Source organism: Rhinolophus ferrumequinum, chromosome 2, assembly GCF_004115265.2.
Source record: "Rhinolophus ferrumequinum isolate MPI-CBG mRhiFer1 chromosome 2, mRhiFer1_v1.p, whole genome shotgun sequence".
Taxonomy (NCBI): Eukaryota; Metazoa; Chordata; class Mammalia; order Chiroptera; family Rhinolophidae; genus Rhinolophus; species Rhinolophus ferrumequinum.
In genome coordinates, this window is record NC_046285.1 from 22,816,690 (window position 1) to 22,834,570 (window position 17,881).

At 35.2% G+C, this 17,881-nt stretch overlaps 1 protein-coding gene across 3 annotated transcripts in view; it reads left to right on the plus strand.

Moving 5' to 3' along the window:
- Positions 1 to 17,332, plus strand: part of ZNF654 (zinc finger protein 654) — an 83,226-nt gene extending 65,894 nt beyond the window's left edge. For 2 of the 3 annotated variants that reach the window (XM_033126133.1, XM_033126150.1), the window contains 3 exons: positions 7,920 to 8,061; positions 11,344 to 13,687; positions 14,284 to 17,332. In XM_033126133.1, the coding sequence (XP_032982024.1) occupies positions 7,920 to 8,061; positions 11,344 to 13,687; positions 14,284 to 14,291 (2,494 nt within the window). In that variant the 3' untranslated portion in view covers positions 14,292 to 17,332. The remainder of the gene's footprint in view (positions 1 to 7,919; positions 8,062 to 11,343; positions 13,688 to 14,283) is intronic. The other variant, XM_033126140.1, reaches the window with a different exon arrangement.
- Positions 17,333 to 17,881: the final 549 nt, after the last annotated feature.

The window sequence follows — 17,881 nt, forward strand, 5'->3', positions numbered from 1 at the left end:
GTAAACCGGAATGAAGTGTAAACAGCAAGAAGCAGGAAAACATATTTTCTTCTTTTCTTCGCTAACCAATTTCTACACTTTAGGGAGGGACCTTAAAAATAGAACAGTGCCTATCTTTCCTGCTCCTGACCACAGTCACCCTCTAAGAATAGAAGCGGGGTGTGCGACTCCCAGCTGCCTAATTGGAAAGGAATCTTTAGCCTGCTTCTCTGTCCTTCCGAGTAGGCTGAGTTCTGATTGTCTGCCTTCTTATGCCTATTTCTTCTACCTCCCATCTGTTTCTGAATATTGGGATACTTTTTCTTGCTTCTAAAAATTGGTTTTTACTGTAACTTGAAGAGCAGGATTCTTTCCAGCTACAAGGTCTGTGAACCACCTTACCCTTTATCCCCCCTCTTTTAGGACAGAACCTGATCACAGTTCAGTCTTGCTCTATCTCACGCCAGTTGAGTAAGCTACTAACCCCATTTCTCTCACCATCACTAAATAAATAATAATAAATAATACAGTAATAGCAGCTGCTAATAGTTGCTAAGTGCCTCCTATAGTCTGCTTTATATGTGCATTATCTCATTTATTCCAACAATTTTATGGGGTAGATAATATTATGCCCAAGCCATTCAATAGTAAATCATAAAGCCAGGATTCAAACCCAGGCAGCCTGACTCACAGCCTCTACTGTTAAACATTACTATAAATGGGTCAAGTATGAAAATAAATCTATGTTGTAAGGATAGCTGTAGATCCTGTTATAGCTTGTTCTCTGCAACTCGATAACTTGATGATTTTTATTAGTACTTAGCTATCTGGGAAATGTGTTTGTACACCAAGTTGGTGCTGTTTCCTGGAGGACCTTCTGTTTGAAAACATAAGCTTTATTAAACATTTCCTTAGGTCTTCACAAAGAAGACTATCAGTGGTTTTTAGGGTGTTTAGTTTTTCCTTTTTTTTTCCCTTCAAGACCCTGTATACAAGTAAAACCTGAGACTCCTTTTGTAAATTCAATCAAAATGGAACTTCATATCCCTATCTTGAGATTTCTGCTTTCCCTGCTAGAAAGCTAAAATCCGTACTGGTAGCCCTCTCCTGGCAAATCTATTAAGAAATTAGTATTACATTTTGTTTGCCAGGCTTCCTCCTGAATTAACAATGACAAAGGGAAGTAAGATTTCTCTCTTCAGAAAAGGGAAAAAAAAATATTGTACCTTGAGAATGTATCTCTAAGGAGTCTCAATTTTTTGGAATAAGTTGGAGAATAAATATATTCATTTCTAATGTGTTAAACATTCATTTATGTAATATTGAATATTTTCCCATAATTTCCAGCTTACTGTTTCTGTCTTTAAATCATTTGCAGATATGCCACATCTCTTTAAACACCATTGGTCTGTTTGCCTTTTTCCATCCATCTCTGTGTTTATAATACAGTCCACCGTCATCTTTCACTTCGTTCCGTATCTGCATTTCCTTTTAATACACTTCCTCAACAGGCTTCCTCTAAATGCTTTTAGCATTTAAGAACACCTTTTTTTTTTCAGATTACTAAGAAATATTTATTGAATAAATCTCATTGCTTGGTACAATTAAGATTATAAAGACAAGGAAAGAATACAGGAAACTTGTTCTTTTACTAAACGTCAGTATATACCACACATTTTACCTAGGTATTTTCACTTAGCTCTCTTAATTCTTTTTGTATATAGGAAGACTGGATAAGAGATAAAAGTCACACAGCTACTAACAAAATGAGGTTGGAATTTATGCTAGTCCGCTTGTATGTCACAGCAGTTGAGGGAAAATGTAGTATAGGCGTACCTCAGAGATACTGCAGGTCCGGTTCTCGCCACCACAATACAGAGAGCATCGCAGTAAAGGAAGTCGTAATCTTTTTACCCGTGGAGGGTCTTGCCTTCAGTTTGTAAAAAAATTGCAACATCTATGAATTGCAGCAGTGAAGTACAATAAAACGAGAGATGCCTGTATTTATTGAAAGGATACTGGGGTATGACATGAGCCACAAAAAGGATAGGGATACACTTGGTCCTTAAAAGAGAAGTGCTATCTGGGACAATGAGATTGCTAGGATTTTTAAAAAATTTGTCTCTCTTTTGTGCCAGTTGGTTCCAGTCTCTCCCACTGCAGACCAGAAGGAATGCCAACAGTCCCCAGACTTCATAGTTTAGAGTTGAGAACATTCCAGGGACTCTGACTGGGGTCCGTTTCCTATTCCTAAATTAATATCTTAAGGAGAGCAAGGAGAGTCACATAGGAGACATGGCAACTGGGGTTCCATCCAATCTTGTATATTAGGGCTATTGCCAGAAACGGGTACCTCACTGTAAACTGGGCAGTGCCATTGTATAATGTCCTATTGATATTTAGGTTTCTCTTATTCTCAGTCTCATATTTTTGCCGCTTCTTCCACTACACAATGTGTCATTGAAGAGATGTATAATGTATTAATAGTTGGGGAAATAGGACCTATAAAATAAAGCAAGGAAGTATATGAAAGGCATGAAATCAAAAGAGGGATAAGATCTGTTCTGAAGTAGTTGTCACTTTAGTTTGGGGTATTCATGAAGAAGAGGCACTTGATACGGACTTTGAAAAAGATAAGCTTTGAAAAAGAAATACTTTCCAAGTACAGTACTCAGCATAAATGAAAGTGAGAATAAATGAAGCAAATGAACTGATAGTTAGGAGACTAACCTAGAATAGTGTCCAGGATTCAAATCCTGATGCTTCTGACTTCAAAACCTATGTTTCGGTTGGTATTGCCACTATGCCACATACTGAATAAGCACTAAACAAAATGACCTGGAAGGCTAAAAACATTGGGTTTCTTTTTTTTTTTCTTGTATTTTTAAAAAAGATTTTTATTAAAATATAGCTAACATACAATATTATATTAGTTTTAGGTGTATATCTTAGTTATTCAACAGTACCCACCTGGCACTATATGTAGTTATTAACACATTACTGATTATACTCCCTATGCTAAAGAAGTGATCGCCATGATAAGTCCAGCAGCCATCTGACACTATAACATGCTATCAATATTAATGATCTTTTCCCACCTTTTAAAATTTTTCTATTAGTTGACAATATTATTTTATATTAGTTTCAAGTGTATAGCAGAGTGGTTAGACATTTATATAATTTAGGAAGTGATGCCCCTGACTAGTACCACCTGGCATTATACATAGTTATTACCATATTATTGATTATATCCCCTATTCTTTAGATCCCCATGACTATTTTGTAACTACTAACCTTCACCTTTTTACCCTGCCCCCAGTGCCTTTCCCATCTATCACCCCAATAGATGTAGTACCCATCTGACACCATACATAGTTACTATAGTCTTATTGACTATATTTCTTATGCTATACCCTATATCCCATGACTACTGCATAACAACCAATTTACAGTTCTTAATTCCTTCCCCTTTTCACTCACCCCAACCCTCATCACATCTGGCAACCATCAAAATTTTCTCTGTATCTATGAGTGTGTTTCTGTTTCATTTGCTTATTTTGTTTAGATTCCAATTATAAGTGAAATCATGACATTTGTCTTTTGCTGTCTGACTTATTACACTCAGCACAGTACTCTCTAGGTCCATCCATGTTGAAGATGGCAAGATTTCCTTCTTTTTTATGGCTAATATTCCATTGTGTATATATATGTATATATGTATACATATATATATGTATACATATATATATGTATACGTATATATATATGTATATATATATATATATATATATATATATATATATATATATATATATATACCACCTCTTCTTTATCCATTCATCCATGCAGGGACACACACTCAAGTTGCCTTCATATCTTGGCTTATGTAAATAATGCTGCAATGAACATATGGATGAGCATGTGCCCTTGAATTAGCATTTTGGGTTTGTTCAGATAAATACCTAGAAGTGGGATTACTAGGTCCTTCTTTGTCTCATTATAGTCTTTGTTTTAAAGTCTGTTTTGTCTGGTATAAGTATTGCTCCTTTTTGTTTGTTTCCATTTTCATGAGATCTTTTTCCATCCCTTTCAGTCTGTGTGTCTTTCGATCTGAAGTGAGTCTCTTGTAGGCAGCGTATGTAAGGGTCTTGTTTTCTTATTCATTCAGCTCCCCTACCTTTTGATTGGAGCATTTAATCCGTTTACATTGAAAGTAATTGTTGATAGGTATGTAGTTATTGCCCTTTTATTGTTCATATATATATATATATATATATATATATATATATTTTTTTTTTTTTTTTTTTTTTTTCCATCTTAAAGAAGTCCTTCTAAGATTCCTTGTAATTCTGGTTTGGTGTTGATGAACTCCTTTAGCTTTTTCTTGTCTGGGAAGCTTTTTATCTGCCATTCCATTCTAAATGATAGGTTTGCTGGGTAGAGTAATCTATCTTGGTGGTAGGTCCTTGCTTTGCATCAGATTGAATATTTCCTGCCAGTCCCTTCTTGCCTGCAGAGTTGCTGTTGAGAAATGAGCTGACAGTCTTATGGGGGCCCCCCTGTTGGTAACTAACTGCTTTTCTCTTGCTGCTTTTAAGATTTTTTGTCTTTAACCTTTGGCATTTTACTTACAATGTGCCTTGGTGTGGAGCTCTTTGGGTTCATCTTGTTTGGGACTCTCTGTGCTTCCTGGCCTTATATATCTATTTTCTTCACCAGGTTAGGCAAGTTTTCTGTCATTATTTCTTCAAACAGGTTTTCAATTCCTTGCTCTCTTGCTTCTCCTCCTGGTACCCCTATAATGTGAATGTTGGTATGCTTGATGTTGTCCCAGAGGCCCCTTAAACTCTCCTCAATTTTTTGGATTCTTTTTTCTTTTTGCTGTTCTGATTGGGTGTTTTCTGCTACCTTGTCTTCTACATTGCTGGTTAGATCCTCTGCTTCATCTAATCTGTTGATTCCCTGTAATGTATTCTTCATTTCCCTTATTGTATCCTTTATTTCTGACTCATTCTTTTTTATGTTTTCTATCTCCATTTTTACGTTTTCTATCTCTTTAAGTTTTCCCTGAGGTCATTGAACATCCTTATAAACAGTATTTGGAACTCTGCGTGTAGTAGATTGCTTGTCGCCACTTTGTTTAATTCATTTTCTGGAGCTTTGTTCTGTTTTTATTTGGGACCCATTTCTTTGCTCCCCGTTTTGGCTGTCTCTCCGTGTTGCTTCTATGCTTTAGAAGTAAGTTAGGTCTGCTATTTCTCCCAATCTTAGAGTGGCTTTATGTAGTAGATGTGCTGTGGGGCTCAGTGGCACAGTCTTCCTGATCACCAGAGCTATGCACTTCAAGTGTGTCCCTTGTGTGGCCGATGTGTGCCCTCCTCTTGTAGTTGAGCCTTGGTTGCTATTTGTACGTCAATTGGCCCTCAGGCTCACTGGTTGTTGAGGACTGCCTCTGACTACAGTGGAGGAATTGTGGTGCAGGGGCTGACCCTACAGAGCAGGATCTGCCTCAGCAGTGTTCTGGTGCCTGCCCAATCAGCCCCTTGGGTGTGTCGTTCTTAGAGGCGGCTGGGTGATGCTCCAGCTCATTTCAAAGCAGGCTACTTGGGGGCGCCAGCCCATCAGCGATCCTTGGAAGGGATCCGCTGCAGGTTAAGTTCAGCCACAGGCTGTGCACCACCCAGGGCCACCTGGCAGGAACCCCAAAGAAATCCACAGATAGCTGCCACCCGTGCTGTGCTTGGAAGTGCCTTGAGAGGCCAAGCTGCGAACCAAGGCTGCCTGCTGCTAGTGCTGGGCTTAGGGCTGCTCAGCCAGGGGTATGGGACATGCTCAAGCCAGATACTGCTTGTTTTCGGTTCCGCTAACCTTTGAGAGACCCTAGGAAAGTCTGCAGCATGAGCTAAGGCAGGCGGTTTGTACGAAAAGCCACTGGAAGCAGCTTTGGTGTACCCGAAAATTGGGCACGACGGGGCCTTGAATCACCAGGGTGTGGCCAACACACGGCAGAGACTCAGATATGGCAGCTGCCTGCATCTGCACACTGGGAAGAGGGAGGACTCAACAAAGAAACAGTGGCCTCAGCCAGCTCCTCTGTCCAGGACAAAGCTGCCCTCTAGACCCTGTCCCAAACCAGATACTCAGTTCCCCACCATATGGCTGTGCTGCCTTTCCAGCCACTGCCCCAGCACTGGAGCTCAGAGTAAGTCCTTGTGTGGTCCCTTTAAGAGAAGCGGCAGCCGCCCTCCGTCTCACTCAGTCACAATTTCCGCTGCTTTTCACAACCAGCAATTATGGGGACTTCTCTCCCTGGCATTAGAACTCTGGGCTGGGGTGGGGCTGGGGCCTCTCGCTCTTGGGGTGGGGGAGGGGTCCTCCACAGCCGAGATACATCTCCCAATTTTTAATGGTCACACATGGGTGTAGGACCAGCCTGTTCCGCATCTCTGCCCCTCCTGTCAGTCTCGAAGTGGCCTCTCTGTATGTTCTTAGTTGTAGGGTTTCAGGTCAGCAAGATTTTAGGTCATTCTCAATGACAGTTGTTTTTGCAGTTTAGTTGTAATTGTGATGTGGGCCTAAGAGGAGATAAAACACAGTGTATACCTATTATGTCATCTTGACCGGAACTTGGAAGCATCGGTTGATGTTACTGTAGAAGTACATATGTAAAATTAAAGGGGACTAAGGTGGTTAGCATTGAGAAAGAATGGTATGGCTATGGGGAAAAATCTAATTAAAATGTAAAGCCTGTGGAAAATAATCAGGTTAGAATCAAACAGGTTAGAGGAAAGTTTAGTATCATTGACTAATTTAGGACAAGATAATTTTACAGGAATATCATTTGTTCTAAGATGGTTAAGGTGATAGAAAGCAATCTAAATTGAAATATACCCAGACATGGAAATTGATAAAGAAGTCAGAAGTAGAGATTTGGGAGCAAGTTGTGAAACCCAGTATATGTTTTATAAAACTGGAGTATATGTTTTTAAAAAAGTGGGTGGTAGACTAACACTTATGAACACCACACAGCTAGTATGAAATGGAGGTGGAACTTTGGTTTTACTTCCCATCATTTTGTTTTCTGTATTGTCTAAGTAGACTGTGAACCTTCATGATAGTCAAGCTGCCCTTAGATTTAATAGTTGTATGTGCTGGACTCAGGGTACATTACTCAGTAAATCACTTTTTTTTTTTTTTTAACATTTTTCATCAATTATTTTAATATTTTTTAGATTATGATACTGTATGTAACTTTAATGACACATTTAAAGAATTCTAATTTGTTAAAATGTGATATCCAAATATATCAGTTGTGTCTTATGAGTTCTTTGCCTCAATACCCACTGCTCCTACCCTGTTCATCTAATAACCGTAGCTATATTTTAGAAAAGAATCTACCTGTGAAACAGTTTAAGTAGTCCATAGCTTGTCTATTTCAAAGTACTGCATTTTAATGGAAAAGCAGGTCATCTAAAACATTTCAGAATTAGTACTATAATATACTTACACCTGTAATTTGTAGTCTTTGCTATCTTAATACATTGAAAATAAAAATATGAACCATTTCCTTTTTGCAGAAAGTGTATTAATTTCTAAATTTGCAAGTAGGATATTAATGGCCAAAGTTTATTTTTTTAAATAATATCATTAATATTAGTACATGGGGATTAGAATTTGTTTTGATCGTGATGTCTTAGATTTGTCGGCATGTGATTGGAAGTCATCCCTTACCACTACAAAATTGCAATTTCTGACCTTTTCCCATAGCTTCTATTAGTCCCGTATAGGTAGCAGAAGTAGCTTGGGATTTTACATAAAATCCATTTATGCCCAGTTTGTACACATCTCAGTCAGGGCACTATAGAATCAGCAAAAGATAGGTAATGTCTGTATTTGAATAAACTGTGTTTTTGATATTTCTCTTTTCTTCTCATTTACAGGGAGTTGATTTTCATATGGAGTAAACTTCAGCTTAAGTCTAATCCTTCAAAACAAGTTTTTGTAGATCAATGCTACCAGCTTTTAAGAACAGCAACTAATGTGAGAGTCATATTTCCTTTCATGAAAATCATTAAAGATGAGGTAAATAGGATATGTTTACCCCTTCATTTAAAATGAAAATTAAATGACAGTTCACTGAAACTTGAATCTCTTACGATAATCTCTTACAATATTTATTTGACTATAAAATTGAAGAGAAGGAGGAATTTAAGGCCACATTCTCCATATATCACACCCTCCCCTCCACCTCAAACTCCCAACATGGTACAAGGATATACATAAATAAAAATAACAAAAAAAGGCAGAGAGAAAAAGCAAATTTTGTGTTACTTAAAATTTAATATGGTAACACTTTCTTCCAAGAAGCTATTTTCTCTTTTCATTTAATTAAATAAGTTTGTCACTTTTAATGGTATCCTAAGTCCTGTTTGTAGAATCATAACTGATTTGCAGATGAACTTGATATAATTTATACGCAATACCCTTTCACTGTTACAGAGAAATACAGTTCATATTTTAAGTCTGGTTTTTAGGTGAAAAGGAACCATGAATACTGAGGCATTTTTGAAACTTAAGTATAAAATTTAAAGTGTTTATTTGAAGTAATACAAACCCATTACCTGTTTTTAAAAATAGTTCTAAAGCAAATTTATCATGGGCCACTTACAAGTGAGTACAATTCTACATATGACTCTTACATAGACATGAAAATGGATTTGCAGATCCTTTAACTTTTCCCCCTCAAGTATTAACAGAAGTTTGAATACAAAGATAGGAAAGATAAAGGTACCCTATATTTTACCTGAATTTTTATGTGGGTTACTTTTAAGTATATAAGGAGGCATCCTTCAAGTAATATATTTTAATTTTTCTTATGTATTTATGCATGTACCACATTCATTATCACATCATTCATTAGATGTATGACCATTTAGTGACCGTATTCCCATGATACAATGTTGGCAGCATTGTATCAGGCTTTGGTTCTTATGGGTTTATTTCCTATTTTGCTAACTGCATTAATAGCTTCATTATTAAATAGTGAAATGTCATTCAAATGCATTGTCAAAGTTAACCTCTCTCCACACCAAAAAAGGGGAGAAAACCAAGCAGACTATGCTGTAGAACACTTTTTCAACATTTGAAGTGTATCAGAATCTCCTGTAAAACTTTTTTAAAAATAAAGATGTATCTATATTTTTTACATATGAGTATGATTCTCATTTGCACCAAATTATTGAGACTTTGTTATAGAATGTCTACAATATAGGTGAAGATCAGCCAATATCATAAAGCTTCCTTATTTTCACAAGTCTGGTCAACCTAAGAATACATTACAGGAAGAAAAATTCAAAGATGAAATAAATAGTAAAAATATGCTTGTTTATTCTCTACTAAAACATTTTTATCTGATGGAATACATCATTTATATGCCTTGGTGCTGTGAAAAGACAATGCAGTATGAGTTCAGAAGAAGACAGCACAGATGGCATATCTGAAAAGGCTTTACAGAGGAAGATGCTTGCAGCTGAGTTTTGAATGATAGAAAAGGATAATACTAACATTTGTAGAGGATTTTGTATTTTACAGAGCACTTTTGCCTCGTTTTAATATTTGTTTCTCACAACTGTCCAGTGGCTTTCATAGGGTAGCAGAGAAACCTAGCGGGAGTATGTAAGAGATCAAACTAATAGGAGGGACTACATGGATGGGTGGGGTGCTGGAGATTCTAAGGGACTCGAATGACACACTAAAAGTTGGAACTTCAGTCCATAAATATACTGGAATCAAAGGATTGCATGTAAGGAAGTATCATGTTGCCTTTTGTCCTTTGTGGTGATCCTGAAATTTTTAAATTTGGGCAACTGGGTAGATTATAACTTCATGATTCAAGAGAAAATGTAGACAGAACATAAAAGAAAGAGAAAGAATTATTATGAAGCAGTGAATTTTGAATTTGTTTTATCTGGGAATATCTAATTGTAACAGACAATTAGAAATAGGAAATTTGAATTCAGAAAAGGATTCCAAGCTGAAAATGATAGCTTTACAGGAGAAAAGTAAAGTCGGTGGAATAGATCTGATCCCATTCATTCTGTAAACATTTGCTCAAAGGTCACTATATGCCAACTTCTGTGCTAACCATAGGTGTATACAATAAAATGAGATACTGTATAATTTAGGAACTCAAAGTGATTCCTAGGAATTTAAGAATTCAAAGTAAGAGGTATTGTTTTATAACTACATGTTATAAAACAGGTAGTTATAAAACAATATATACATGTTTTTTAGAAATAAGTATAAGTTATTCTCAGTGGGAAAAAGAGGGAATGATTAATGTTACCCCAGGGCAGGGGCCAGAATGAATGGTGAGAAAAACTTTCAGAGTAGAACCGATTCTCAAAGAATGAACAGAAGATGGGTAGGGATTTACCACAGATAAAGTGAGAGTATGATATGCAAAGTTCAGGTCTGCTTATGGAACTGACAGTACTTAAGCAGGGTTATAAGGGACTAAGAAGACATGAGGATGGTAAAGTAGTCTTCCTCTCTGTCATGTATAATACCCCATCGGCAGGCAGTATGATGTACACACACACACACAATTTTAAAGACATACTACTTTTGTATCTTTAAATAAGCATTTAGATTATTCCAAATCACTAATGGCATTGTTTATAACTTGAGTTAGTTATAACTCACATTCCCGAGTAAAAGTTGATGCAGTTATTTTTGAGTCATCAGAAAAAGTTTCAAAGCTTGAATAATTTTCAGGTAACTTCCAGTAGGTTCATTATTCTGATACCTTATTAAATTTGGAAAGATTGTAATTGCCCTCTTCATGTGGCCTACCCTTCTTCCCTTATTTTGATAAATATTATTACTTAAGTAAAAATAGGCAATACCATTTAATGCAGCTATATGAAAAAGTTTCCATAAGTAGGGCTTAAAAAAAAACCAAAAACTAGTTATTTTTTAACATAAAAATTAATGTGTTTAAATACATAAAATTTAACCCTTCAACAAAATGTGAGGTTCGTACTTAAATAATAAACAGGTCTAGATTTGTAAGAAACTTTAATCTTCATAAGTATATGAAGCATTTTATACAATGGTTAGTAGGGCTTGACAAACTTGAAAATTAAATAAATTGGAAGCGAAAATGCTATTTTTCCAGATTTTTCTCAAAAAAACTTTAATTATATATTTTTAAAAAGCGTTAAGGCTACCCATTGAGAAAAATTCCACATTTGAAATAACTGTGTTTATTTAGCTTTCATTTCAGAGTTGTATTTTAAAAAGATAAACTAGTTAATATTTTTCCAAAAGGTATTTAATAGTAATATTTTTTTCTTTTTACAGGTTGAAGAAGAAGGCTTACAAATTTGTGTTGAAATATGTGGTTGTGCTCTACAACTGGACCTTCATGATGATCCCCAAACTAAATGTCTGATTTATAAAACAATTGCACATTTTTTGCCAAATGATTTGGAAATCCTCAGGATTTGTGCACTCTCAATATTTTTTCTTGAGCGTTCCTTGGAAGCTTACCATATTGTTGAAGAGCTTTACAAACGTCCAGATGAAGAGTATAATGAAGGCACCAGTAGTGTTCAAAATCGTGTTCGTTTTGAATTACTTCCAATTTTGAAAAAGGGATTGTTTTTTGATCCTGAATTCTGGAACTTTGTAATGATAAAGAAAAACTGTGTAGCATTACTGAGTGATAAATCAGCGGTTAGATTTCTAAATGAAAGTACACTGGAAAATTCTACACGTAATCTGAAAAGGGCTGTAGAACAGCAGGGTTTAGATGAAGGGCTTGACTCTCTTACAGATCAGAGTACTGGAGAGCTTGATCCTGATGACATATCTGGAATGCAACCTAAAGGTCATAGTCATACAAAGAAAAACCTTTCCGCTCCGAATGCTTCCAAAGTAGACCACAACGTCCCAAGGCATCGGTGTGTGTTATGTAACAAGGAATTCCTAGGTGGTCACATTGTAAGGCATGCTCAGGCTCATCAGAAAAAGGGCAGTTTTTCATGTGTAATATGTGGTAGGAAATTTAGAAACAGAGGACTTATGCAGAAGCATTTAAAGAATCATGTTAAGAAAATACAGAGACAGCAGATTGCTGCAGCTCAACAGGACGATCAGGAAATCCCTGCTTTGGAAGAAATAAATTGTTCGGATTCTTTCATTTCATTTGAAAATGGGAATTCTGATAAGGATTTGGAAGTACAGGCTATTGATGTTTGCAGTGATGGAAACAAAGAAGTCATCCCTGCACATGTGGCTGAATTCACTGAAATTCCCGTAAGTGTATCGGGAGATGTTACTGAAAACGTTATTGAAAATGGCAGTCCTGATACTTCTTTAAATAATGTATTGGAGCCTTTACCTCTATGTGAGGATGACTATGAGGAGGAAGAGGATGAAGAAGGTGATTATGAAGAAGATGATTATGACCTGAATCAGGAAACATCAGTGCTTCATAAAATCAATGGAACTGTGTGCCATCCCAAAGACATATATGCTACAGATCAAGAAGGAAACTTTAAGTGCCCTGCTCTTGGCTGTGTCAGAATATTTAAAAGAATTGGATTTCTAAATAAACATGCAAGGACTGTTCATCCAACTGACTTAAATGTGCGGCAGACAGTAATGAAGTGGAGCAAGGGAAAATGCAAATTCTGTCAAAGGCAGTTTGAAGATTCTCAGCATTTTATAGATCACCTTAATAGACACAGCTATCCAAATGTGTACTTTTGTTTGCATTTTAATTGCAATGAGTCATTTAAGCTGCCATTCCAGCTTGCTCAGCACACAAAAAGTCACAGGATATTTCAAGCTCAGTGTAGTTTTCCAGAATGCCATGAGCTTTTCGAAGATCTTCCTCTGCTATATGAACATGAAGCCCAGCACTATTTAAGTAAAACACCAGAATTATCTGCACAACCAAGTGAAGCAATTCTTTGGGATGTTCTTACAGACTCAAATCCTAATCATCAGGAAAAAGACTCATCAAGTAATGAGAAACAAGCTGTTAGTCTGCCAGTTTCTACTAGCAAATCAAAAAAAGATTCTACAGAACCAAAGACGTGTATAGAAAGTATGGAAAAGAAAACAGACAGTTTAGTTCAGAATGGAAATGAACATTCTGATGACACTGTTTCTGATACAAGCTTGACAGACCAAAAGATGCCTGACATAGAGCCAAATTCTGAAAATACTTGTAGTATTAGTGATTTAGTCAATGGACATAGTGGAATAGAGCAGTCACCTTTAGTTTCATCTGATCCTGCTTTGAAAATTGATACAAATAGAATCAGGACAGAAAACGGTTCCATTTTACCCAGTGTTGTATCACAAGAACACAGTACCCTGCCAGTATCTCAGGCACCTTCCAAACCAAATCCGACGAATGAACATACTTCATATGGCTTAATTTTATCAAAGCCATATGTCAGACCATTGCCTCCCAGTTACCTTGATGAACGGTACCTCAGTATGCCAAAACGCAGAAAATTTCTGACTGATAGAATAGATCCCTGTTCTGATCAAGATAACGTTTGTAAAAAATCAATGAAAAGATTAAGATGTGGTAAATGCCTGACAACCTACTGTAATGCAGAAGCACTTGAGGCTCACCTTGCACAAAAGAAATGTCAGACACTCTTTGGATTTGATTCAGATGATGAAAGTAAGTCTTCTATCTTCTCAGTAGGTATATCTGCAGAAAAAGAATAGGCCATAGGTCTTTGAGGTTAAAAAAAAAATGACATTTGTATAGCACAGATAGTAAGACACTGCCCTATACATCATTACCTTTAATCCATATAACCGTTACGAGGTGATGTTATTACTCCTGTTTTATAGAGCAAGGAACTGAAACTCACAGGTTAAGTAATTTGCACAGGCACAGACAGGCTTATGAATTTGTGGAAGCCAGAATGTGTACATAGGTTTTTCATACTCTTTGATTATACTCTTTCATTGTATTTGAGGCTTTTCTTCATTCTAAGTTTCATGCAATAAAGTTCTAGAAACAAAATAATTATGATGGAAGTTTTTCATCTGTATGCCAGAATATAAACGAAGTGAAGTTGAGCCTCTATTACATAAACAAGAGAATAAAAAGATAACTGAAAAATAAAATTTGAGCAAAAGAAGAACTTGCCTTTCTACTGATATTAGTGATTTTTGAATGAGTAAGGATATAAATAAACAGGAATCTGACTTAGAATTCCAGTTGAACATCTATAAAATTTGAATTAACAGACATGTTCTGTTTTACAGGTGCCTGATAAAAACGTTTCAGAAAGATCTGTCGATCAAGCAGTAGTGTGAAAAAACACTACAAGAAACGCATCTTCAGTTTGCTATGTCCCTGATGGCCTTAATTTTAGAGCGGTCTCGGATTACTAAAGATGAAGACAAAGCACATTGTCTAGAATGAACTCACAGAGGGGATGTGCTGGTTTAGATTCAAAAAGGGTTATTAGAAAACTCCCAAAGTACCAGTTATCCAGAAAACCAGTTTTAAATAAGTTCACGATGATTGATAGCAGCATGTTCAGTTTTGCTTATGTGAGAAACATGTTCAGGCAACTTAGAAAGAAACCAGCTATGGCCTTACAGAAAGGGAAGTTAATCCATTATTTAAAAAGGGAGAGGGATTGGTGTATCAATAAACAAGTATTTTATGGGATTTGTTTTCTTGTCATGCATAATCAGATTATGTCCTCCCTTTTGGTTAAACATCGTTTAAGGAATAACTACTATTTGGTTTATTATAATTTGGAAACTGATACATGAAAATATAACTTGACTTATCACCAATATTATCCATAAAAGATTGTAACTTGTTTCCAGATAGACAGGTCAAAGTTCAATGAATGGCATGCCAGCATTGAAAATTAAACAAAACAAAACTGCTTAGATGGAACCTTCCACTTGCCATTTTTGTAATACCAATGAGTTATATTTAAAAGACAGCAATGTCAATTAAATAGAAAAAGTACCATCAGTAACTCTGGGAAGAGATGGGAGGAATCTAAGACCATTAAAGGCTATCTAGTTGAAGGAAAACACTGAATTGCAAATTCCTCAATGTGAATAATGGTATAAGCACACTGGGATATTTCTATTTGTATATAGAGTAGTGTTAGGACATTGCTTGATGATTCATAGTAAGGTCCTTTAGACATTAATGTGAGTTATCTAAGTATCGTCCTATGAAAATAACTGGCTATAAAAAAATATGTAAGCTAAGAATCAGGTCAAGACTTCATTGGTTTTATTCAATTAGAGTTAATTATAAAAATAAGCCATACTTCTCATGCTTTCTTATTTATTAGTGATGAATTTGGTCTGAATAGTAATTTTTTTATATATGAAAGGAAATATTTACCAAAAATTTGCACAAGAACACAATAAGATATATTGATGCATTTATTTTCCTTGAGGACCAGTAATTTTCCTAAGATTGTAACTTAATACTCAATAAATTGTTAAAACAAAAAATGTTTTTTAAAATACCCTCTCAGATGTGTTCCACTTGTACATTCTTTAAAAGAGGAAGCTTAAAGATCTCCTTTTACCTAATAGCGTGTTAATCTATAGCAGGGAAAAAAATGAACAAAAATGCAAAAGCAAATTCTTCAAAAACTGAGCTACCAATGTACCAATGTCAACCAAATATTCCAGTTATTCCAACTAACACATTTTTGTTCAAAGCAGATAATCTCATCAGGCACTACTATTATAAATTTTTGGATATTAAAGCTTCTTGAATGAAGTTACCAAGAAAGTGGGACATTTCTACTAGGGTAGCATCCAGACTTTATTAAATTAGGACTTCTAGGTCATGACAGATCAGACATCTGAAAATAATTTTCCCAGTCTTATGAGTTTGTCATTGGCATTCACTACTATGCAATTGATAGTCATAAATCCATTCCAATCAAATTCAGTTTTGCTTTTTTTTTTTTTTTATGTAGCCTACATTAGGCTGTGGAATTTACATTTAAATAACTTAAGTAAACACAATTAGATTTTTCAGTTCTTTGTCAGCTTAAAAATAAATGTCTCCATACTTCCTTATACTAAAAATATAATACTTGAGTTCTGTTTCAGTTCAGTCTAAAATATGGAATAAAAAGTCTGTTTGGAAACTAGTTCACTTGGACAATGACTTGTTTTGAAATATAATTTCTGCTTTGTACATTTTCCAGAAGTTTAAAATTATAACTTAACATTCTATCACATTTTTAACTTTATTTTTTGTAAGATATAACTATCAACATAAATCCATGTCTGCAAATTATTTTTATTCATTTTGCAGTTCATACCAAGATGTTTTAAACATACTCCACTTGTTATTTTTTTGTTTTTAACTTGAGGTTTTAGTTCTACTTTTGTGTTGCTAAGAGAAAACTATTTCTGAAAGACTGAGATCAAATCAGTTTATACATAATAAGTAAAGGAATGTTTTATAAAATTCTATTTGACCACACTGTTCTAACCTATTTGTATACTTTTCAAATAATTGCTATTGAAAGAGTGTACATTTTATGTATGTTTTATAGAACATAAACTTACATCAGTTTGCTTTTAGAGGGTGCATAAAGTTCCAACCGTTCTAATTTGGGATTCAGAGGAAAAGAAAGCTTTCTTATTCTTCAGATTCTTCTCTTTTTCTTTCTACTCCTATTTTGAGGATGTGTGTATTTTACATGGACCAAGTTTCAATCCTTTGTTTTTAAATAATTTCCTTCAAAACAGTAAATATTAACTTTCTGCTGTTTCAATAAGGTCAAGAAAATAAATCTAAATTTTTGCTGCTCAGATATTATGGGGGAGGTAGAAAAGGAATCTCCGTGGACGAGGACACTGGTACTTTGGGCTTTAGCCATATTCCTTTTTTAAAAACCATCAATTATATAATGAGTAGATAATTTATAACATTGAACTTGTGATTCTTCTCAAATCACTTGAAGGTTCGGCCCTACTCCTTTCATGTTTGGTTTAAACAGTTGTATGGATGAAAAACCTAAAAGGGATGATAGTGTTTATTTTTTAATTTATTTGGTACTGTAAAACACCTTTTCAGAATGACTAAATGCTGCATATGCATTTTGGAATTGTTAATATGTGAAAGATTAGATTCAGCAAGAAAGGAAATTTGTGCTTCCTTGTTGAACATTAAATTATTTTACTTTGCATTTTATAAGAGTACAAATTAAAACTGAGCCATTGAACTGCAATAAATCAACAATAGTGTCTCATTTCAAGAAATTTTTTGTACTGTACATAGATTTGTTCAATAAAATGTCCTTGTTGGTAACGAAGTGTTCAGTTTTATGTAGCACAATGCTTCAGTGGTAATTAGGCTTAAAGTATATATTAAATAAGAAATTTCTATTATGTGTCATAAGAGAATGAGGTAGTTCAGTTAGTATTACCACATTCAGATTGAGTGATTTTAGAAAACTGTAATATAGAAAACAAATTTACATAAAATAGACCTTTTTTAGAAATTATTTTAACTAATGTCCATATGCAGGAATTGCACATTAATAGAACGGTGGTTACTAAAGTCATTTCAGGTAAATGGTGTCAGTGTGAGATAGTGCCTTCTGCAAACTTAGGTGGAAGACAAATGTGAGAACTCTCAAAAAGCCACACAGTGGATGGATTTATCTATGTTGGTAATTCTTCAAAGGGTGAGGAGCCTCTGGTAGAACTTAAAACAAAAAAACACAAAGACTGTGAAGTCACCTGGAGATAAAATGTAAATGATGATGAAAATTACTACCTATAAAAGCATTTCAGTGGGGAAATGTCTAAGCCAATTAATCTGTATCTAAAGGTGAGGTCGTGGACATAAGGGCTC